The 24,497-nt window shown below is 39.7% G+C and overlaps 2 protein-coding genes across 2 annotated transcripts in view; one reads left to right on the forward strand and one right to left on the reverse strand.

Annotated features, from left to right (window-relative positions):
• Positions 1-2,032: 2,032 nt before the first annotated feature.
• gabrb1 (gamma-aminobutyric acid type A receptor subunit beta1) overlaps positions 2,033-24,497 on the reverse strand; it is a 67,058-nt gene continuing 44,593 nt past the window's right edge. Inside the window, exons 6-9 of the mRNA XM_021310696.2 lie at positions 6,384-6,527; positions 5,987-6,139; positions 4,292-4,545; positions 2,033-3,822 (exon numbers count right to left, since the gene is read on the reverse strand). Coding sequence (XP_021166371.2) covers positions 3,481-3,822; positions 4,292-4,545; positions 5,987-6,139; positions 6,384-6,527 — 893 coding nt within the window. The 3' untranslated portion in view covers positions 2,033-3,480. The remainder of the gene's footprint in view (positions 3,823-4,291; positions 4,546-5,986; positions 6,140-6,383; positions 6,528-24,497) is intronic.
• LOC110366907 (trichohyalin-like) lies at positions 17,308-19,159 on the forward strand. The gene has a single exon (XM_021310682.2). It carries the CDS (start codon positions 17,429-17,431, stop codon positions 18,956-18,958), a length of 1,530 nt encoding a protein of 509 aa, XP_021166357.2. The 5' UTR covers positions 17,308-17,428; the 3' UTR covers positions 18,959-19,159.

Genomic DNA, 24,497 nt, shown 5'->3' on the forward strand with positions numbered 1-24,497 from the left:
GTGCCAGGAGGAATGGTCTGATCGGGATGTGGTCTACCAGCAGAACAGTGATGGAGATGATGTTATTCTAAGCTGCTGGCACATCTGCAACAGCCACCAGAGGGCTTCAGTTCTGGCATCTGGCAGTAACCAGCGCACCTGACAGTCATAAGAAAGAGAGAATGTCAAGACGATAGTTTTGTAAATGCTGAAGACCGATGCATCATAAATTTGAAGTGATCTCAAAAATCAATCCACTGCATCTTGTGTTGCTACAGCAACAAACCTGGCTCTAGCCCAGCGGCCTGCATCATCTCAGTTTAGCCCTGCAAACGGACATCAGAAAGGTTCCGCTCGATCACGACTGACCACAATAGCGAGGACTATAGCATTGAGCCTCGAACATTACAACTCCACCCTCTGGGTACGCTCTTTTAAACAGCTTGTGTCATTCTGTGTCAGGCTGGCATTGCAACCTAAGCAAAGATGGCTGCATCTGGAGTGCCGTCGTAACCGGGAGGTATGGACTGAAGACGAGCAGTATCACGTTTTAAATAAAACAGACAGCTTGTATCAGCCTGAGGTCCTCCGCCATCTTTTTTTTTTTTTCAATCCGGCATGCGTGAAATCAGCTAAGTCCAGTGCCAAGGTACATTTCCAGCAAGTGTGGACCAGCCTGCTGTGGGAGAGGATACAGTGTCAGTATCACAGCTTATATTCAAGCAGAAAGAAGGTCCACAGCCTGCAAAATATTCATTACAAGATGAACAGTTGATTTCATTTCCACCTCTCTGTCTGGGTGCTGAAATACAGCGAGAAAATAAACTGGAAGCTTAATTTCAGAATAATAAAACTATGTGAGCCTCACGTGGAGGTAGACATGAATTTGTTGCTTCTATGTTCTCAAAATTAGCTTTATAAACAACAAATGAATGTATTTTGTTTTCCCATGTCACAAAAGAAAGTACAATTTATGAGCACTCCCAGATTAGCAGAGTTAGCAAGTAAAGTGAATTTCCATGGATGTTTTCAGAGGAAATGCTTCTCCCTATAGATGGGTAAAATTGATCAGTTTCTCCTTCTGCAAACAGCAAAGTCATGTGACGCAGTTCCGAATGCCAGCAGAGGCCTTTCCTGCTGAAAAAGCAAGATGGATTGGCTCCTTCCATAAGAATCCTGATGTAGTTTAAATAAATCTCTCTTCAAACCAACCGTGGGGCTTGTGCAGCAGAAAAATCAAAGCCTTGGTTTTCCAACAGATCCTCATCTCTGACTGTGAAATGTTTGAAACAGCAGATAATGACACAAAGCCCGCAATCTGTCATGTTCAGGTGGGAATTGAGCATCTTATCCAAGTCTACCAAACACCATTTCAACACAAGTAACCTGTTTTATCAGGGCATGAATATGGTGGTTCTAAGTTAGAGAAAAATGGGCCTTGCTCCATCTCTCAGACACTGAAAAAGAAAACTGTAAATAAAAGTTTATTATTGAGTTCCAGTAAAATAGCTGCTCGGTTTTTACCTGAAATAATGAGCACACAACATGGTTTGACACAAAGAGGATGGTAAAAATGAGTTTGTGTCTGCAAATAAATCTTCAGAAATGTGAGGCCAAGAGAAAGAAAAGCAAAGAGAGCAAAATATTAGACTGAGAAGCAGAGAGACAACGGGTTCCTACTGAGGCCTTGCATATATGGGCTGGGATAAACCAGAGATATTCAACAGCTGCAGCTCAGCCGGCGTTTAACACATGAACGGTACTAACATCACTGAATGGGACCAAAAAGCCAGTCGACGTTCACATCTCAAGTGAGAAACAGCACCGGAGTTCATTCATTTACAGGACAGGTTTGAACCGGTGCGTCAGAGAAAGTCAGAAAAATTGTGTTTGATTGATGACTTTTAAATGCCTGTTCAGCTTCGTTCAGGTGATTCCAGGCTGCAACCTGCAGCTCTGGGGCTGAACGTGGTCGATATTTAAGACTGAAACAGGACAGTCTGATTTTAGCAGGTTTACCCCTTCGGATGAGTCTTAAATGTGCATCCACAAGAGGACTCAGCTACTGGTGTGAGCTCAGTTTTGTTCAAGAACAAAATCTGCTCGGCTGAATCCCCGCTTTAGCGTGGTGGAGGGGTTTAGTAACTTAAGGATCCTGTGCCGAGGCCCCATGGTGGGTCCCCCCGGTGACAAAGCGGACTCAGGCGAGGAGTCGGACCTAAAGTGACTCTAGAAAAGGTATCCTTTGAAGTGCCTGGTGGAAAACCCTCGGTTTCTGGGGCCCAGAACAGTAAAGGTTGGGAGCTGGGCAGCAGGCCGAGCTAGAGACAAATACGTGCCGATTCCCAGCATCATAATCTGGCTCACAAGAGTTCAAGTATCTTGGTGTTTTCTCCTGAGTGACGGCAGGGTGGAGGAGATGAACAGATGGATCAGGCTATGCCTGGAGTAATGAGCAGATTGCTCCAGTCTATCGTTGTGAAGAAGGATTGAGCTCTAGATTTACTGGCCCAATTATGTTCCAACCCTCACCTATGGTCCTGAGTTATGGATCAGGACCAAAAGAAAAAGGTCCTATCTACAAGAATCTAGCATCTAATCAGGAGGCCTCGGTTTGAAGGTTTTCCTCTGAGAGGGGTCTCTGATCGTCAGGCATAGAACTGAGTAGAGATTACATGTAATTTCTGCTTGGGAACACCTTGGGTCAATAAAAAGACAGAGGGGTGGATGGATTTAATAATAATAATTAATATTACCTTTCTTTGTGGTCTACATTCTAATAAAATTTGTTCTCTGCATTTAACCCATCTGCCCATGAGCAGCATCCAGGATCAGTCTGGGACTAGAGGTCTTGTATAAGGACCCAGAGTAAGATTTGAACCTAGAACCTTGCAGCATCTCCAGAACACGTGTCCTGCTCTCTAACCATTAGGGTGGAGTCTGTAATCTGTTTTTTTTCAGTGTTATGTTTCATCCCTCGTCTTCCCAGCACAATCTTATTGACAGAGCTTAATTGATGTGTTTGCTCCATGAGCTTCACTAAAAGGTGGCACCTGTTTGAGTCACCTCCTGTTTTTGCATCGTTTGATCTTTTTGTGGTTGTTTTGCATTATAAGCAAACACAAGTTGTCTTCCATTAATATGCAAAAAGAGGACTAAAAGAAAAAGAGGACCAAGTGAAAGTCACCAATGGGTTTTTGGCATGTTTGAACCTGTAAATACCGAACCTTTACTGTCTTCAGCACAATTTTTTTCCCTCTATATCTAACTGTATATACACAGTGAAAGCATTTTTTAAATAAATTATATCTCTGCCTTTATATATATATATATGTTAAATTGTATTTACACTGTAAAGACCAGATCCACTCGCTCCAAAAGAGGATTTATACAAATGGGCTGAACTCTTGTACTTTCATTACTGTACAGGATTAAGCTTTCCTTAAAAAAAAGAACCAAACACCAGCAGTAATGCTACCACTCATGCTCAACACCGCCGCCCTAGTGGACATAATACAACCAGTAGACCAGGTTAAAAAAGGTGAACGTGATTGGGAAGATGACTCGGGACCACTTGTCTATGGCGTTGACGTCCGTGAGGTCCGGGATCTTGACCTTGAGCTGCGAGGCCCTCCTCCGCAGGCGGCTCTTCTTGTGTCCGATTGGCCGGTCGAGGGCTGGTCGTCCATACAGGTCGCGGCTCGTCATGGGCTTGCGGTACTGTATGCTGGCACTGTCATAGGAGAACATGGTGGCCCGAGGATCGTTGAGGGCGCCCATCATGTCCGGTCCCCCCATCTCACTGGGGAGGTTCGTCAGGAGGATGTTTCCGTGAGCGTCGACCTTAAAAAGGACCAAGATGAGATTTCAGTTTTATTTTTTTTTTTAGCTAAAAAGAACGTATATAGAATACAGAACAAATTATTTGAAATGCCCAGTTGTCAAAGAATGTATGTATGTATGAATTATGCATGATTGGTATGAAACAGCCAGTAATAGAAACCAAACTACGTATGTAAAGAATGGTGAAAGGGTTATGACTGACATCCACTGACTCTGTCTCTAATTTGACTTTAGCTCCCTCCAACTTCCTGTTCAAAGATTTTTCTAAATCATTTGTAAATACATATGGAAACCTGAAATTTAAAGGCTTAAACTTCAATATTTACATAGAAAAAATATTTAAATAAAGTTTAAATGCTTTTTTTTAAATATTTGGTTAAAATATAGATGAGTGGCTGTGTCATCATATTTATTTACTGGCTTTCAGAGATTCAAATGCCTGGATTTTTCCACTCAGATCTTCACCCACCTGCACTTTGTTGCTCTCCAGTCGGCTCTTATTCTCGTTGTTGGACTTGGCGGCCTTTTCCGCCGCCTTCTTCTGTAGATGAGGGCCGCGGCCGAAAAAGATGTAGTTAACAAAGGCATACTCCAGCAGGGCCAGAAACACGAAGACGAAGCAGCCCATGAGGTAAATGTCAATGGCCTTGACGTAGGGGATCTTTGGCAGGGTCTCCCTCAGGTGAGTGTTGATGGTGGTCATGGTCAGCACAGTGGTTATACCTGCAGACGCACACATGTCAACAGAAGACACTCAGAATTCCTGTTGTCGTTTTATCCATCAATCTCACTGAAACATTCTGGCAAATGTCGGATTCCTCTTGAATCTGGTTGTGTGGTGCACATAAACATCTCAGGTTCAACCTTTCAACCACAGCCACTGAAGTTCAACCTTTCACCTACAATGACTGGTTTTCTCCAGGCTCCGACTGATAAAGACAATCTAGTTGCTGTACCATGTGTGTCACAAATGCTCCTAAGAGATGCGAAAGTCCCTCCTAAAACGAGACATATCTAAGATTCATGCTTATATGAATTATCTTGTTTCTGGTATTTTAAAAGCTTAGATTATCTCATATATAATTATAACTAGTTGGAAAATGATATAATGGCAACAAAAAAGTTTAAATGTGAATTATATTTACCTTAAACTAGCATGCATTTTGTCTCTATCAAACAATGTTTTTCCTAAATAATGAGTAACAACATACAGAATTCACATATAAAAAAGCAGATCAAACTGCCTTAAGACAGCAATTCTTAATGTTACACGAACAGGACACAGAAAAAAAAAGCCTTGATGATCTTACATCTAATTATAATTAGCAAGGAAACATTTTATTTGCAAAAAGCAACAACAAAAAAAGAAAGTTATGATGCAACTCTCATTTATTATTGCTTATTGCTTCTTATCTTTAAGGAAGCAATAAGCAGTTGCAATTTTTCACCACAATTTTTCACATCACTATTTTTTTGTTCTTTCTATCTAAAATAACGAAATGTCCCTTATTGCTCCTTTAAAATTTGCAATAAGCAAATACATTTTTTAAAAATGTGAATTATATTTAATTTAAACTAAACAGCTAAGAACATGCATTTTGTCTCTATCAAACAATAGTGGTTAACAAAATATATCATTCATAAAAAAAGGCAGATCAAACTGCCTTAAGGTAGGCAGAATGAGAGAAATCCCAAATGTTTTATTAAACAAGAAACTAAAAGTGCTACAAGCCAAGAAAAAGGCCCCAAACAATAAAAAAGAAATACATATCCAGAGGGATATAGTCAGCTAAATAAGACAAGAGCACACAGAAAGAGCTGGAAGGGAAAAGCGTTTATCAAATTGAACTATTTTTGGAGAACTACGGAAGACTGAATAATTAAAACCAATACTTCCCATTGTAATAAGAGTAACCAGTCTGTTAAACTGAATGGAAAGAAAGAGCATATGTTTATGCTTCCGTACAAGACACTACTGGAAACAGAAACAGGTTGACACTGGTTCCTTCTCTATAGATTTCCACTATAGACATATACATTTCCTCCAAATGTGATGAATGAATATCATGTAAAATTAGCCACAGAGGTTTGTTATGTCTTTAAGTAACAAGGTCAAATAAAAGTCACAGAACGTGGGAGTAAATTGTGAAGAAAGGTCACTGACCTAAAGCCACTCTGGCAGCTGAGGCGTCGTAGTTTATCCAGAAGGAGACCCAGGAAAGGATGGTGATCAGGATGGATGGCATGTAGGTCTGCAGGATGAAATAGCCGATATTCCTCTTGAGCTTGAAACTCAGCGATAGACGTGGATACGAACCTGTTTGGTAAAGAAAATGGTAGAAAACGCTTGTGGTCTTTATACACATCTGTGATAAAAAAAAAGGCAAATAATGACACAACGTAACTTCTGTGATCATGTTTCTGCACAATATTTAGCAAATATTTTCAGTTTTTACCTAGAGTTGATCAATATAAACACTGACAACCACCGATATTTACCAGTATAAAATCCAGATGCTGCTAAACTATCAAACATTACATTAAGCATGGTTTATTATTACCTGTGGCAAACACGGCTTTCTTTGAGAGGGTTTGGTAATCGATGATGGAGAACTGGGGCAGCTCGATGTTCTCCACACCAGTGACTGACCCGGCGTTACTTCCTCCCTGCCAGTAGAACTCAATGTCGTCTGTGGTGTATCCATCTGAGAGAAGCAGGAAACCAGGTCGAATTAAAAGCTGAAAGTCACCCGAATTAGTAATGAAGAATGACGAAATCCCAATTGTCCTTAAAGATATTCAGAAACAAGTGTGATTGATGCATGTTTTGCAGAATCTTAGCAGAAGCGTCAGCTGAACCCATCAGCTTATGTTCAGTAGAGATTTGATGCATCAGACTATTTCAAAGATACAGGATGTGGTTCTCAGATGTGGCGTTCTCTATCAACATCTTTTTCAGATAGTCTATTGCAAAACAATTGTAAGACACGTTTGAGCTCACAGCATTGCTGGCCGCCTGCTTCCTGCTCTCCCTCGTTCAAGTTGCTTGTATACTATGGAGCTAAAACAGTGACAGCTTGCAGCGACATTGAAAAGAGATTTGCCATCGTAAAATCAAACATTGAAAAATGAAACATTGAAAAGTCACTTGCAATGACATCGAAAAATAGATTGAAGGCCCTTACATGGGCCTTCCGTTTTACCAGTACTCCTCATTATCTACCTGCTGTCACTGGTTTATCTCCATGTCACTACAATAATTAGCTGTATATGTTAATGAAGATAATATTAATGAAAATAATATAACTAATAACTTCCTTGCAGTCGAGCAGCGGTACTTTACCGGAGCTTTCCATAAGTTCACTCATTGAAAAAAAAGCTGCAGCATACAATGAGAATATCAGAAGTTTCTTCTTTCTAACAATGTTTGACTTTTCAATGTCTAATTTTTCAATGCCAAATCTCTAATTCGGTGTTATTGCAAGTGATTTTTCAATGTTTAATTTTACTATGCCAAATCTCTTTTTAATGTTGCTGCAAGATGTCACTGTTTTAGCTCCATAATCTACATGATCTTGTTCTATGGCAATAATTCACATGCCATGGTCATAGATGATGACTTAAATGTTGATGGACCGGTGACCCCAGAGCTTTAAGATTCATTTTAGTGATTTATTCCCCACTGCAAACCAAAGAAACATCCTCATTACTCCAGATTAAGCTCTGATTCATCTATTCATCGTCTGCTCCCTTCATCAATCAGGAACTGGACACCAAAATACTTGAAGTCCTCCGTTTGAGGCAGTGTCTCATTCCCAGCATCGAGCCTTCTTCTGGCTCACACAGACTGAAGGAGCTGCTTCACATTCGGCTCTGAACTGCTCAAGTGAACGCTGAAGCCTCTGGCTTCAATATCGTCAATAGGAAACAGAACCACCCAGCCATGAAAGCTGCATTCATCTTGTTTGCATTCACGGGCATAGCAACATAAAACGTTGCACTCAGAGCGGCAATTATCGCCGTTTGAGGTCTTTGTTTGGCCTCGTCTGTTCATCTGTTTCAGTGGAAAAAAAAGACAGAAAAGCTGTAATGTCTGGATTGAGTTCTCCAAATTCCACCACTAACTCCTCTGCAGATTTGTCCCCTGCCATCACTTCCGTCTTGTCTCTGAGAGATGGCGGGGAGGGATAGATAATGGACAGATTTCATTTGGCTTGATCTGCAGTAATGAAGACATTGATCCAACATCAGTGAAGAATGATCTGAAATAAAAATAAAAAAAACTGGTTTGGATTTACTGTTCCCTAACCCGCAGTCATAAGATATGAATCATGACGAAAAGAACAAGTAGTCCATGGGCCAGAATCTGTAGGATGACTTTTCGTATGAACTGTCAGGGGTGATATCACCGTAAATTGGGCAAAGTCTGGGCTATTTCTGTTCTGCGATGGACTGGCGACCTGTCCAGGTTGTACCCCGCCTCTCGCCCATTGACAGCTGGAGATAGACACCGGAACCCCTCGCAATCCCAGCAGGGATAAGCGTTTTAGAAAATGAATGATGCCCATTTCTTTTTCCTTGCCATAAAGATCTTTGCCAACTGGTGCCAGAAAATGCTATTATTAGGCTTTCTTCGTCTGGAAACAAATGTTTACAACCCTTTACGGGCGCAGCCATGTTGAACTCATTGAACTCGCTCAGCTGACAATACAGCGATCTGATTGGCTGAGCAGCAAAAATCCAATCACGTGACCTCTTGGACCGGAGCGCAACAGTTTAGATTTTTTATCGGCTTTAACTTATTAATGTGCAAGTGAAAACGTGGGAACATTGGTGTTTTGAGATCACTGCTATGTGTAGCAACTTTTCCCGGTGGAAGAAAGTTGCCCCCTGACAGTTCATACGAAAGTTCTTAAGAAGACGTCCTACAGATTCTGGCCCACGGACTAAAGGTCCTATATAGCTCAGATAACCAAAGGACAGCCTGGAGTGAAACAGCTGCTCCTTAGCATTGAGAGACAGCTAAGGTTGTTCAAATATCTGATCAACACGATGCCTCCCTTCATGTAAAAGCAAACCCAGATGGGATTATAAATCCATTCCGGCCTGGTACCACACTGGGAACCACCACAAAGAGTCAGTGGAATCGCTGGTGCTGATTCGCTGGTTTTGGTGGAGGAATTTCAGACCCCTTAGTGGTGGGTCGATGTGACTCTGGTTCTTTAAACCCAAGTAGTATCTTTTTTTTTTTCTCTAAACCAGCCCAATGAGTTTTATTGACTACATTACAAAACAATTTGAAAGTCCAGATCTAAGTTGTAGTTTTGCTAACTTTCCTTAATTTTCCGTTTTATCGTTCTGTTGGAAAACTTTTGCTTACCGTTTTACAAAAAAAGAAAAAATGATGAAAATAATTAGTTTTTTTCCACCAGTGGTACAAGTAAGTGGTTTTAGGTCTAAATAATGAAATGTTCCAGCTTGGGGCTTCACATCCTCCTGTTTTACTAAGTGTAACAATATTTCATCTTTAATGTGACATATTGGTTTTCCTCTTTTTGACTTAAATCCTGCAGATTTATAGTAAAACTAACTCAAGGCTTTTAAATGTGACGCTCACTGCATCTTGATTGGTTGTTGGTCAAAACAAAAGTAATATCACAATTAATTTTTACAGCAGAAGATGCATAATTGTACCAACTTGAGTAAAGTTCAACTAATATTTAATACATTTAATTAAGACTTGAAGTGAATTTGATCTAATAATATTTTCCCAAACTTTAATATAAAAGGTAAAACCTCACAGGTAAAGTACACACAATATATGATGCTAAAACAAAAGGAGAAACAATACTGATGCATGTGTACAAGAGCATACAACAGCAATGTACAGAATTAACTCGATACACGGGCTTAGAGATTTTTTTTTTATTCACTCTTATGTTTTTTCCATAACTTCCATCTTTGTTCAGATGAGAAGGTCTAATAGAATAAAAGTTAATATTTTATGTGTATTAAAACCTTCCAAAATTCTCAGCAGAGAAAGCAAATGTATGAGTCAAAGTCTTTAGAGTCAAAGATGTATGAGATGTGAGATAATTGTCTCACATCTTTTAAGACAAACAGAGATAAAACAAGGTAGATGAAACCAAATGTGCCAACACAATTTTAAGCATTAGAAGGCTCCCTGAAAAAAAAGAAAAAAAAACATGCTAAGTTCTAGAGGAAGCTGATTTCAAAATCAAGATTTGGACAAGGGCAAAGCTTGCTTATCACAATTGTATTTTGTCTGTGGAACCATGAGTAGGCCTAAGTGGTGACTGTCTGACCTCAAGGTCATGGTGCGAATAGAAAAGCTCAATAACTCAGATAAATAAGGAGTGAGGTGGTTATGAGCTTTAGAAACAAGTAATAAAAAGTTTAAATCCTATTCTAAAATGTATGGGAAGCCAACGTTGTAAAAATAAAACAGGTGTAATGTGTTTCCCGTCTGGAAGCATGCGTTAAAAGGTGAGCTGCTGCATTCTGGATAAGTTGGAGGCAACTAAGGGATGCCTTTGGACACTGAAACAGCCTTTATCAGGTCAAAACAGTTTAAAAAAGGCTTGACCTTAGTTAGAAGGTGTAGACGATAAAGGTCAGACACAACAACAGAGGCTATTCGTTTGTCAAATTTTAAATCCTTGTCAAATATGACCCCTAGGTTTTTGACACAGTCCCTGAAATTAGAAGTCACAAACCCAAAGTCAATGACAGCTTTATGCCAAAAACCTCCCAAAACATTCTCTCTCTTTTTTTTTTTTTTGTTAATATAAAAACAAAAACAAAATCTGGTTTAGCTACTGCTGGATTGCTGAGATGCAATCAAAGACACTGTTGTGGATTACTGCATCCTGCCGTTAATGGCAAGTAAATGTACAAAACATTTGCATATAGATCCAAGTGGCAGAATATCTATGCAACAAAGCAGGGGGCCTAAAATGGAACCTTGTGGCACGGTAAATAAAAGAGGAGAAATAGAGGACGAGAAGCCATTGAGCATGACAAAAAAGGTTTTTGTCTGTCAGGTAAGAGGTAAACCACTTCAACTCAGTATCACAAATACTTCCTCTCTCTATTAACATGACGTGTTGATTAATTCAGCCCACAATACATTTTTTGCAGTCCCTTTCTTCATAAGTTCTTTAATTTAATATATTTTAATAACAGCTTTTATTATTATTATTATTATTATTATTATTATTATTATTATTATTATTATTATTATTATTATTATTATTATTATTATTATTATTATCATCATCATCAATTAATTCTGGGCTATGCATAGACTGGTTGTTGGTTGGATCATCAACCATCAGTGTCTAATTAAAGACAACATCATGATTTCTCTATTTTAACAGATTGTCAATGTGATAATATCGCCTCATCACCCACTCCTAGTTGTTGATTCTGTGATCGTGCCTTATAGGTAACGCTTCATTTGGATCAGCAACCAATTGGCGCAAAGATAAAACTTTATATTTATTTGCGTATGTCACAATCAGTGGAAGAACTGTTATTAAGTGAGGACCATCCCACAGTTCATTTGTGCAATCAAATGGACCCGTTTTTTTCATTTGTCCTCCAAATTATCATTGGAAAAAAATCATCATAATGTCTTAAAGACACGGAAATTTTAAATCATAACCTACACAAGTTGGAATCAGAAATGATATGAGGCTAATTTGTCTTTTTGTTATCTAAACCGAAAACAATGAGCAAGAAAAAGTAGCAGGTCAGCATGTGACAAACTCTTTGACTAAGTTTTAAAGCAGCACGGTTTCCTGTCATTGTCTCTTCTCTTGTCAACTGTCCATCACTGTCCCCGTCTACAGCTGCATTTCATCAAAAATCGGTCTGCAGAACTAACTTCTGGATTGGTAGCTCTAAGATGTCATCCCATCTTAGAGCGACACAGCATTTTAGCGTAATTCTCCGTTTCCCAGCAAATGAGGTGAGGTCCTGCATTTTAATTGGTTTTCAAATGTCAAAACTTTATAAAAGACGCCTAAATCCAAAGTCTCTGAGAATGTCAGTAAAATATCTTGGCTCAGCGGTTGTTAATCCAACTGTGCATGACCACTGTACATGAAATGGAAGCTAACCTGTCACAATCTTTGTTGTCTGTAGCTCCACTAAACAAAGAAAGTTCAAGAAACAGTACATTCACAAGAAACTCATTTTCTATGGACATTTGTTTGATGGAAGCAGTCCCTGGTAGGGGATAGATCAGCATAGTTTAGATATACCTGTGCTTTAAACTTGCAAATTAAGTGCAAGCTTTGCTCCTACTGTGAGAAATACTTCAACAAGAAGAGAAAAAAGATGAGTTAAAAGTGGTGGATGTTCCAGTGATATAGACACTGTTTTGAAGTTTTCTGTGAAGCAGAACTTTGTGCAGAAGCGACTGAAATCACTAAGTATACCACTTATTTAAAGACTTTGTGATGCACAAAGCTGAAAAACACACTACCGACTGAACAATACATGTCAGCGGTACAAATGTAGTGATTTTCTTTCTGTTTAGTACTATAATGAGCGTCCTCTTAATCATATGGCATAATAATTTAAAACATTGTTCTAAGTAGACAAAAAAAGGGGGGGGGGGGGGGGTTGTAGGTATATCATACCTGGGTCAGTTTAGTAACTGATTGTTCTGCACTAATAAAACAATATGGAAACATGCAGGACAGGAAAACAGTAATGTAACAGTTTACAAAAACACCGTTTATATTGCCTTGTCACTTTCACTAGCAAGATCCAGGTCTAATAAGTGTCTGGACTGCAGGAGAGAAAAAAACAATAAACTAATAAGAACAAATGTACGCTAAAGGATCCCTAAAAGTATAATCCTGACACCCAGATATAAGGAAATTCAAAAAAGAGATGAGCAGGAAGTTATCACTCAGTCTGGAAAGAATTCAAGATAATTTTCCAGGCCTTTTAGACTCCAGTGAGGTAACAATGACCTCAACTGTCTCAGGTGAAGTCGGTACTCTTATCGTTCTTATTAGAACGATAAGAAAAGACCGTAAAAAAATGACATCAGTTGTAGAGTACCCAGATGAAAACTGCCACTAAAGCTCATCTCAAGAAATTAAATATAAATAAATAAACATCATCGAAGATCCCCAAGACATTTTGGAAAATACTTTGAGGACTGATGAGATGAAAATAGAACTTTTAGGAAGATTTTCATTTGGCATTAAACTAACAACATTTCAGAACAAGAACATAATCCTTGTAGTCAAACATGGTGTTGGCAGTGTAATGGTCTTGGTCTGCTTTACTTCTTTAGGACCTGTAAAATCTGTTAATGGAACCAACTGGGTCCGGCAGCCAGCTGATTTATACAACAGGGCAATCCACTAAAGTACAATAGCAAGTTCGCATGGGAATGATTACAAAAATAAAGTATTTGAGTTGTGTAGTCAAAATATGGGTCTAAATCCTATTATGATGCTGTGGCATAAACATATGTTCAACACCCCACCAGTCTGGCTGAAATAAAACAGTTCTACTAAGAATTGGGACTGAAAATGTATCTACACCAATGTAAAAGACTGATTAACAGTCTTTAATAACTGAGAGCAGTTGCTGCTGCTAGGAGTAGGTTGTTGTTTTTCTCCTAATAAAGAAAATCATAATTTGAATACTGCATTTTGTATTTACTCAGATAATCTTTGTCTAAAATGTTTAGGCATGAAAAAAACAACATAATAAATCTGTTAAATCTGGACATATTTTTCCATGGCACTCGATTTAAAAGGAGACAAGACGCTGTCTCAATAAATTTTTACCAGCCCGAAACATTACTGACTGCTCAGCTTTTTCAAATTGAGACCGTTATCCTACATTTCTTACATGAATCCAGGTGCTGACTTTTATTTATTGGCTTTGTACATTAAAACAGCAAAACAAAACAGCTCTGCTACTAAATCTCATATTATTTTGTTCTCTACAATCAAAACTGACAATGTTTCAATGCTTCCATCCAGCTGCTAGGCTGAGCTGGACCTAAAATAAAGCCTTCACTTTACTTCCCCTGGCAGGACTCTGGGCTACATCTAAAGGCTGAAGCACAGTGACCCGGCCCACAATGCCCCATCGGTAATTAGACCTATTTAATTGGGTCAATGTGTTCCTCTTTTCAGGCTCTCCATCTTATCTGCAGAAAACTGAAAGATTTCTGGGAATTAACAGCTTATCCGGAGCGGAGGAGGTTCATTATGCTTTTACCTCCTTTTTCTCATCCAAGAACATTTTAGAATGGTTTTAGTGACTAATTAGAATAATTTGAACAACGTGAATGATTTAAAAGCAGAACAGCCCATTTCAATAGCCGCTCTTCCACAGGGAATCAAACACCTTCTGATTTACCGAGCTAAATTTAGTTTGAGTTTGTGTTCTTGCTCACAAAATTGTCTTTGCTGTTTCTTGTGCTATGTTTGTTGAATGTTTTATTTATCTGGAATTCTTAAAAAAAAAAAAAAAATCCCTCCGCCAAACAGCTAAAATATCCAACATGCAACAGTTGTGGTTGGAATCAGAGATGTAGCCTTGCAAATAATGTTTTTTGAGGTAGTTCTTGATTATGTTGATCAAATGCAGATTTCTTTTAGGTTTGTAAACCTTGTTACAACAGCTAGCAGGCTTAATTAGGAGGCAACCGGACTTTGGCTAAGTTCCTTCTGAAGACGTTTCGACACCAAACAAAGCTGGCAGAAGAAACAACGCTGCGTCGAACACAGGGGAGACAACAGAATGACGTGAAAACATTGTCATCCCATATGCAGGGTTTCCCGCAGCACTATCTTGGCGAGGCGGCCAAACTCACGCTACCGCCTCGCCAACATTCCAAAAAAAAAAAGAAAAGAAAACTAACTCGAAATGCTTGCATGTTTATTCGAAGTTAACACGCATTTTTTTGTTGTTGCTTTCTCGCGTGCATATAGTGAATGGCAAGGAAAAAACAGGCAAAAATACATGGATACTTTGAAGCGAGAAGCAGGTCGACTTCACCCCCCCCCCCCCCCCCCCACAGAATTTGTGTTGTGCAGCTGGAAGGCCTTTGATTGACTGGGGGAAACCCTGTTATATGAAAGAAAAGCTGAGCTTTGTCACCGTGTGTTTGCTCTTTACACTTTTTCCGCATGGCTCTAAGACCAAAATTGTTGACTTCACAGATTACTCTTTCTCTTTGGTTCAAAATCCGTCTGTAAGCAGTTGTTGGCAGGCCGAGTCATAGCCGGACGTAACATTAAGCCGACTCACGAGAGGAAATGTTGTCCTTGTGACCCAAAGAAATGTGTTTTCAGCATCGGTCTCCTCCCTCCCCAGACTCCCATCCCTATGTGCCGTCGCTGGTCTGCGCCTTCTTCATGTGTCTGACACCTCTGTGGATCGTCGTGTCCTCTAAGCACCCGGCCAGCCGCACGCTGCTGTACTGCGGGTGGGAGCCGGTCATCACCGCCATGGTCATCAGCAGGTGGGTTTCTGTTCACACTTGTCAGGGGAAAGAAACCCCGAAGTTCCTTGCTGTATGATGGGCCGACAACGAGTAGGAACGGTTAAAGTAGAAGGAAAATACACATGGCTTTCAATGGTAATCCCAATAGTGTGATGTGTCTAAGTGTTTAAGCCCGTTTCAACTGGTTCCCGCTGAGCAAGGACAGCGTTTATTGGTTACCAGTTAACTCACACAAATCTAGCCTTTATGGCAGAAAGAACGCCTGTGTCCAGCTTGACACAAGCCGTGTAGAATGAGGTGCTCTGGCCCGGTCAGAACTTTTTGGGAGGAAAAAAAGCTGCTTGAAAAGACCTGAGACTGGGGTGGAGGTTGACCTTCCAGCAGGACGGCGACCTTAAACACCCTGCCAGAGCTACTATGGGATGGCTTAGATGGAAAAAGCATCTCTTTGCTAGAATGATCTATAGTATCATGTAGTATCGTGTTGCCCCGGCCCCATATGTTCCTGCACACTGCCAATTAGCTGGCAAATAAGGCCATGGAGCTTTTGGCATACTTACAGAAAAGACCAATTCAGCTATTTGGAAACGTTTCTGGCTTTGAGAAACTGCCAGTCAAGGTTATAGAAACTAAAGGAGCTTCACCCATCACTGTTACGATGGTACTACTGCAGTGTTGTTTCAGCTATGTATTTCTAAAAAAGACAGAAAAGGGAAGTAAGAAGCTGGTTGGCGAGCTGTACAGAATTGAAGCAGTTTGGTCATGGCATGTATTTTTCATTTAAACCTTGTTTATTGTGTTCACACTGTCAAAAAGTGGAATTTTCACTCATGGTTTCCTGCTGTATCTCATACCAGTGTGTGCCTTTAATGGTTTTATTGTCATTTCGTGTTTGTCAGCAGAATAGAATGAAATCAAATTGTGTTTCTCTGAAGGACATTGATGAGGCAGTTTTGTCTCTTTTAAATGTTGGGTTACTTGTTGTTTCAGTTTCTATGGTAACCGACTGCTGTAAATGCCAATGAGCGGTGGTAGTCTCTACCAGGGATGGACAGTTGTGTAAAATGTTTTTTTTTTTTGTTTTTTTTTAGTGATACGATGGAACTTCTTAAATTAATCGTGTTCTGGAGTGGCCTGTTGGGTATTGGCTCTTTTCAGTAGCGGTGTTTGTGTTTGAGGGGATCTTAATGTTTACAATGATTCACGTCATAGCCATACAAAATGTTGCAAAAAGAGACGATGAATGAATGACACAACTTTCAAATACTTTATACAATTACTTATCACAATAAATACTGCAAAAGTATAGATTTTTTTATAAGGCCATATCGATGATCTCTGATCTCTACCACCTCAGTTACTGCTTTAGATTCAGATCTGACATTAACCACAGCATCAGTATACACAGCTACAGCTCTTTTGTCTGGATGGCTGGAAGGTTAGCCGTCAGAACTTTATGATTCTAATATGTTGCTGTGGAGACAACCAGAAACAATACAGCCTCTGACTCGTCTATAGGTGTAGGCCAGGGTTAGACAAATTAATCACATGTAATTATACTATGTGGTATACTTGGTCGTCAGAGACCAGGATGTTAGATGCAAGATTTACAAGCAACATTTAACAGTAAATCTTATTCAAAAATGTCCCCATTCTTTAAGTCAGTTATTCATATGAAAAGTACCCATGTCTGGTGTATTTTTTACTTTGTTAGTTTGACTTAATAATATGATAATTGGTTTGAATCAGAAAGCTGGAAATGGCAAAAAAGAATGAAATAAAAAGTCTGGGAAAGGTTCCCAGTGAAAAAGAAAAGCAAAGAATTTTGCTTCTTATCCTTTTTTTCCTCTGCCTATGATGTCATCATATTAGTTCCGCTCCCATGATGACATCATGACAGCATAGTAGTCACATTGTGATGTCATCGCTTCTGTAGAACTCCTTTAAAACCCAACAGAGGAAGTTCTGTGTCAGTTTTGATCAAGTCCACTTAGCGTGCACATCTCAGTGAATTACACTGAGCGATCAAAACTACTTCCAGCAGCTTTCAACCTTGAACTTGCGAGTAAAAAGAATTTTCACTTTTTTCAAAGCACAATGGCTGATTGCGATATGACTACAAAGACAGAGGGAATCACCGTCACTCCACCCACCACTAAGACCGACAAGAGGTCCATTGGCGATTATCTCTTTGCTCACCGTCTCTACCAGACATCTCAGGCCGAGAACATGGAACTTAAGAAAAACGCAGCGGCAATGAGCCTTCGCCTGGCCGAGCTCCAGGCTGAAATAGAAAAACTCAGACAGCAGCGGCCGACCCAAAGCAGAGCCAGCGAGGGAAACAAGTATCTGCGTAACTATGAGGAATGTATGAGAAAAAGAGTTACAGAGATCGTATTAGAGAGGCGCAGTCTCAAGGAAAAGGCCAAACGTCTGGGGCAAACCGGTTCCGAAGCCACACAACTGGAGCAGGAAAAGAACTATGCAGAGAAGAAATCCCTGGAGGAGATAAAAAGTAACATGGGAAAAGACTCCTGGAAGTTGAAACAAGAAAAGGCAAATCTGCGAATGGAGGAAGCAGCCTTTTCGGAAAAGAAAGGGACAGAGGAAGGTGAAATCACACTGATGGATAAGAAAGAGTCTCAGGAGGAACAGAAAACGCAACTTGAGCTTCAAGCACTGAAGGAGGAGAGGCAGACCTTGGAAGCTCGGACAGAGGAGATTGAGAAGCAGAAAAAGGAGATCGATCAGGCAAAAGAGAAACTAGAGGCAGAAAAACAGGAGTTGCTTCAAGAAAAAAGCAAATTGGCGGCAGAGAAACAGCAACTGGAGGCTGCAAGGCAACTTTTTGGACAGGAGACTCGAGACCTTGACGAGGAGAAGATAAAACTGCGGCAAGAAAAAGACGAGATGGAAGAAACTAAAAATGAAGTCAAACAAGCCATCGAAAAACTGAGAGAAGAGAAGAAGAAACTTGAGGAGGACCGTAAAGAAATGGGGATCAATGAGCAGGAAATGAAGCGACTGGAAGTAAAGCTGAAAGACATGGAGAATGAGAAAAGAATGGTAGAATACGGCAAGAAAAATGCAGAGCAGGAGGTAATGGACATCAAAAAGGTTCTGGATGAAGAGAGGAACACGTTAGAGGCAGAAAAGAAACAGCTAGAACAAAACAAGGTAAAAGTTGACGAGGAGAGTAAAAAACTCGAGGTGGAAAGGACAACCCTGGAAGCTCGGGTTGAGCGATTGGAAAAAGAACAGAAAGACTTGGAGGAAGATAAGAAAATGCTCCAGACAGAGAAAACTGATCTTGAAAAAGAAATGGAGGAGTTTTCTAAAGAGCGCATGAAGATGGACAGCGAGAAGAGAAAGATTATGGAAGAACAATGCAGCGAGAGCAAGAGGTTGAATGAAGTAAAACGCCAAATTCCAGAAGACAGTGAAAAACTTGACATGGAGAGCGAAAATCAAGAGGTTCAGGAGGCAAGTGGTAAAAAAAACAAAAGAGGGAAAAAACAAAAGAAACTTTCAGATAAACTGATGGCTGTTAAAGAAAAACTTGAAGAAAAGGTGAAGAAAGTTATAGAGAAAAAAAGGAAAGGCTTTTGGAGCTGGTTGTGCATATAGTTAAAAAAAACAGCCTCCTGCTTCCTGCACCTCATTGTTCCTTCACCGCTCCCTCACCTTCCCCCCTTTTCTGTTGTTCCTATAAACAGAAAAAAAAGGACTTTTAATTTTTAAATCTACATTATTGAACATATTGTGGAACAAAGGTTCACCCTATTTATGTTGATTACTAAACTTATTAAGGAACTAAAGTAGGGCAGCACAGTGCCAATCTTACCAATCTTTACTCTTTTTATTAACAAAAACACATTTCTAAATAGAAGACAAATTAGCACCTTTTTTTTAAAATATTTTTTTTAATGAACATGTCAGTGGGACTTCAACGCTCACGTGGGCAATGACAGTGGAACATGGAGGGGCATGGTTGGAAGGACTGGCCCACCTGAACTGAACTCGAGTGGTGTTCTGTTGTTGGACTTCTATGCTTGTCATGGATTGTCCATCACAAACACCATGTTCAAGCTTAAGGGTGTCCATATGTGCTCTTGGCACCAGGACACCCTAGGCCGCAGTTTAATGATCGACTTTGTTGTAGTTTCATCTGATCTGTGACCGCATGTCTTGGACACTCGGGTGATTCCCTCTCCACTGACCACTACCTGGTGGTGAGCTGGTTCCGATGGTGGGGGAGGAAGCCGGTCAGACCTGGCAGGCCCAAACGTATTGTGAGGGTTTGCTGGGAACGTCTGGCAGAGTCCTCCATTAGACGGAGCCTTAAGGCTCTGGATGTTGTGGGGCTGTGTTGGTTAACGCGGCTCTGCAGCATTGCATGGACGTCGGGGGCAGTTCCCCTGGATTGGCAGACTGGGGTGGTGGGCGCCCCTATTTAAAAAGGGGGACCAGAGGGTGTGTTCCAACTACAGTGGGACCTTGTTTTCTCTTAACCTATGAATTCATGTTTTCTAAATAAATAACTTAGAATTTACAAAATAAGCTAAAAATAAATAAACAGGTAAGTAATGCAGCCTCAAAGGGGGCACGGTGTCCCGTGTTCTGTCTTGGGCCGGTCCCAAGCCCGGATAAATGCAGAGGGTTGCGTTAGGAAGGGCATCCGCCGTAAAAATTTGACCAAGTTTACCATGCGAGTCAATAATACGATCTCCAAACCGGATTGGTTGTGCTGGGTTAACAATGACCGCCACCGGCGCTTGGGAACCGACAGGATACCGGTGGAATTTGGGGCACTGTTGCTCAGCAAAGAAGAAGAGGAAGAATCGGAACGAGCTTTCTCGCAAAGTTGTACTTGATACGTACGAGGAGTTTGCTTTGATAAGGTGCTGCACACAGACAAACATAATATTGACATAAGTAAATGTATAAGAATAACAGAATAAAGAAGAATAGATCATAAAAATACAGTGGGGTGACATGAAGGTAGATGATGTAAGAGAGAGGCAGGGACGGGAGGGGGGGTGGAGGGGACTTGAGCACCTGCCCCTTTGCCCCTTGATGCCCAAAGTGCCCTTTTGTCAGTGTTTTTTTTTTTTTTTTTGTGCATTTCTGTGCAGGTACATGTCCAAAATAATAATAATTTTGATCTAACGTGCCACGGTAAGATGATCACATAACGTTTACATGATTCCACATAACGTGCCCTCACTCTGCCCTTCTTTTCCTCTCGCAGCTCCACTGCCTCGCGCTGCCGCTCTGCCCGGTCTGTCCTGCCCCTTTAAATCTGCAGCACACGTGACTGTGCTCTGTGCTTTTTTTTAAAGTCCACCCTCATTGGTTGTACTGCCTTAAATTCCGCCTTCCCTCTTTCTGATTATCTGTTTTCTAGTGCGTCTGTGTGCGTGCCTGTGTGCTTGGAGTGCGAGATTTAAGTTTTGATTCATACTGGGATACTGCGGTTACCACAATTAATACTAGGCTACGAAACTAGTCCCAGTTAAGAAACTAAATGTTATCAGCACTAAAATAGGTGAAAGCCACTGAGTGCAGTTCTGTAAAGAAGCAGGAGAGACTGTGTTGATTTGTGGAACTTGAGAAATGTAAGTAACCAACGTTAGCATCTCCAAAAAGCATCTAATTCTGAAGTATAATGCATTTATCAACAGAAACCTAATCTGTTTTATAAAGCTAAATACTCTGTGCCAGACAGGAGTTCTGAAGACTGCTGGAAAGATGGAAAAGCAAAGACTAAAGGCTGTTAAAAATTCACATTATTAGCCACAGCCGTCTGAAAAAGAAAAGGCGAGGGTGTCCTTTTTACTATATTTTGTTGGTATTATTGCTTTCATTTTTTGTCAACCCTTTGAGGCAGTTCAGGCATAAATAGCAGGTGTTCTTTCTCTTACATAATATAATGTACCAGTGTTGTATAAAGTACTGAAATCTCGGAGTCAAGTAAAAGTATAAGTACCTCTCCAAAAGTCACTGACTGAAATGTTACTTGAGTAAAAGTCTTAAAGTATCTGAAATGTCTTGTACTTAAGTATGAAAATTACTGTAAAAATAGATGTACTCAAGTAATGTAATAAAAAGTATAAGTAAAAAGTAAAACAAAGCAAATGCAGTTTGAATTACATTTTTTAGATGTTGGTAAACCTTGAAAGTTAAATTCCCTTAAAATAATATAAACAACTAAGTGCAGGAGAAATTTAGACCAAGTTTAGATAGAAAATACAACCTTTTTATAAGCTTTCAGTTTTCCTTCTTAAAGTAAGGTCAGTGCTATGCACTTTAAAATTGTACACAACCAAGTGCAGGCAAAGGGGGTGTATGCTAAGAACATGGTTAAGTGATCAACCGGGCTTAGTTAACCTACAGGAAGTGGTAAACTTGCTAATAGATACACCTGCAGTTGCAGGTATCATTTAGTTAAGAAAATTAGGACTCCCGGCTCTACTATTAGATGCTCTACCTATACCACAAGGTTAATTTAACCTGCTTTACTACTGAACCAGCTTCTTATCCTGTTGGTGGTGATCAGGGGTAATTCTAGGATCTGACCTTTAGGGGTGTTCAGTCCCCAGTGTTGACTGTGATTCCTGGCATGAACAACAGGCTTTCCATTTTTAGTCCAGATGTAAGATTGTTAGAGTTGACACACTTTTGAGCTAAAGCTCGTCAAACAAGCTACAATATAGGCCCATCTAGAAGCAGTGACAAACAGATTGAATTGTTTTTCACTCGATAAAACTTTGTATATTTGTAAAACCTGCATGATGGCAATAGTTAGACTAGCTATATTGATAAAAGTGAGGAATCATTTCCCTAAAGACACAAAACTAGGGTTAGGGCACTGATGCACAAGGGTTGCTATTACTACATTTAATAGTAATTATGTCTCTTGCTTACAAGAGAGACAAATCTAGCAGATTTATTTCACAATTTCTACTTCTAGAATTAGAATAAAGACAAATAAAACCGAAGAACACTTTTTACACTGGTTTTATTGCACAAAGGTTTCCACAATGTCCATTAGTAATTAGTTCAAACCAGGGCTGGATCTAGACATTCGCATCATTAGGGGCTTAGCCCATAAAATATTTCATCATTACGAGGATAATTTGGTACACCAAAAAGTAAGAAATTATTTAATCTGTTGATGTGGTCGCAAAATTAATTTAATATAGGCCTTTACATAATTTAAAGTTTAATCTGCTGTTCTTTAATAGTCATACTAGTATATACAAATAGTATATTAATATGTGTTAATTTCAATGATGAAATGGACAACCACTCATGTGACAGATCAGTCTTGGTGTCACCAATCTTACTCAAAGTACAGTATTGGGACCTCCATGCTGCTTATGTATAAAGGTTTACTGCACATTTAAATATTGACAACTCACTATTGTTAGGGAAATAATTAGTTGTCTGAGAGGATGTAGGTAAGGAGAAGCTGTTATCTACACTTTAGATATATGATGTAAGAAATGTGTTTGGAATGTAAAGATAAATTACATGAAATGGGCTACACAGCCCAGTTGTACATTTGTTGAAGTTTGAATTTAATATTTAAAATGCTGTTAGTATCAGTTACACGTCTACTTCCAGTGCAAAGTAAATACAATAAATGTATTTACAGTCCCTTGAATTTATAATTTTGCTGTGTTTTATGATGCAGACAGAGTATCTTGGATTAAAAAAAACAACGGTGAGTTTATCTCGGCGCATTTCTATATCTTCAAAAGAAAATACAGGATAAATCTAGACAACAGACATATTTAGAATATATTTGGTTGAATAGGCACGTATTTACCGGCTGTCTCTGTTGCTGGTAGGTCAAATGCAAACTTTTTCAAAGTGGGGAAGAACGTCCCAATTCGACATTCATCAGATCCGGTGATGCTTTAAAGATAAACAAACAGCATCCAGTGTGTGTCGTGCTTATAAAATTTGTATAAATGTAGCAAATAATGCTGCCTTTTCTCTTTAGACAGGCAAAACGCATCCTAAAGCGCAAATCAAACATCAAAAAATAGGAGCATGCTTATTTCCAATGACTAATGACATCAGACCAATGAAGCTTTGGACCAATAGTGTCCCTACCAAAGTTCCAATCAAACCTATACCCTTGATTCCATGTTACATTCTTTATAGTATGGGTTGGTACATTTCAACCGGTTGTATAGCAAGCAGTGTTTCCTGCAGCACTAGCCAAACTCACGCTATCGCCTCGCCAACATTCAAAAAAATAAAAATAATAAATCTGAAGTTTTAATTCATTGTCAGGCGCATACATTAAAACAGCATTGATAACTGTATGGCTGATAATACTGAATTGCGACACCCTCTGGTTGGTTATATTACTACGCCATGGCAGAGGAGTAATTTTCTTTGATCATCCGAGGAGACGTGTGGGGGGGAAAAAAACGTTATCATCGTCATCATCATCGGTGAACTATATGTGGAAAGGTAAGTAGTTAATTAAAACCGATAATCGAAAATTACTATTTGCACTGTGTCAGACCAAATTCTGCCTCGTGTGCTCTGACAAATTAAGATAGGATTTAGTTTTATGTATTCATTTCGATATGCTTGCATGTTTACTTGACGTTAACACGCATTTTTTTGTTGTTGTTGTTGCTGCTCTCTCGCGTGCATATAGTGAATGGCAGGGAAAAAACAGGCAAAAATACATGGAAACTTTGAAGCGAGAAGCAGGTCGACTTCACTGTCGGCGTCTGCATCGAGCCGTCCTCCTTCACCACATTTTGAAACGCCAAGAAGATTGCGTGTAGTGACACCACGTGCAAAACGTGCCACAAGTAAACCATGTAAATAGAATAAAATGTAAATAGTTTTACATACAGAATGTAAATAAATGCAAATAAAAGTGTTATAGTGTTACAGCTCTTAATAAGTTTCGAGTTCCGTCATTGGTCATTGTGTCTCCCCGAACCCCCCCCCCCATTCCGGCCGACAACTCACCACCTCACCTAAGCAAATTCCTGCGGGAAACACTGTATATGTGTCAGGAGTTTCTGAGAAAGTCAGGAGACAGTTCTCCAAACAGAAAATACCAGTAGATTTCAAACCTAATAATACTCTCAGACAAAAACTGGTTCATCCCAAAGACAGGACACCCAAA

This window comes from Fundulus heteroclitus, chromosome 19 (assembly GCF_011125445.2).
Source record: "Fundulus heteroclitus isolate FHET01 chromosome 19, MU-UCD_Fhet_4.1, whole genome shotgun sequence".
In the NCBI taxonomy this organism is placed as follows: Eukaryota; Metazoa; Chordata; class Actinopteri; order Cyprinodontiformes; family Fundulidae; genus Fundulus; species Fundulus heteroclitus.

What these genes read in the sequence shown, in the direction of transcription:
- LOC110366907 (XM_021310682.2), top strand. Translation starts at nt 17,429, where the DNA reads ATGGCTGATTGCGATATGACTACAAAGACAGAGGGAATCACCGTCACT.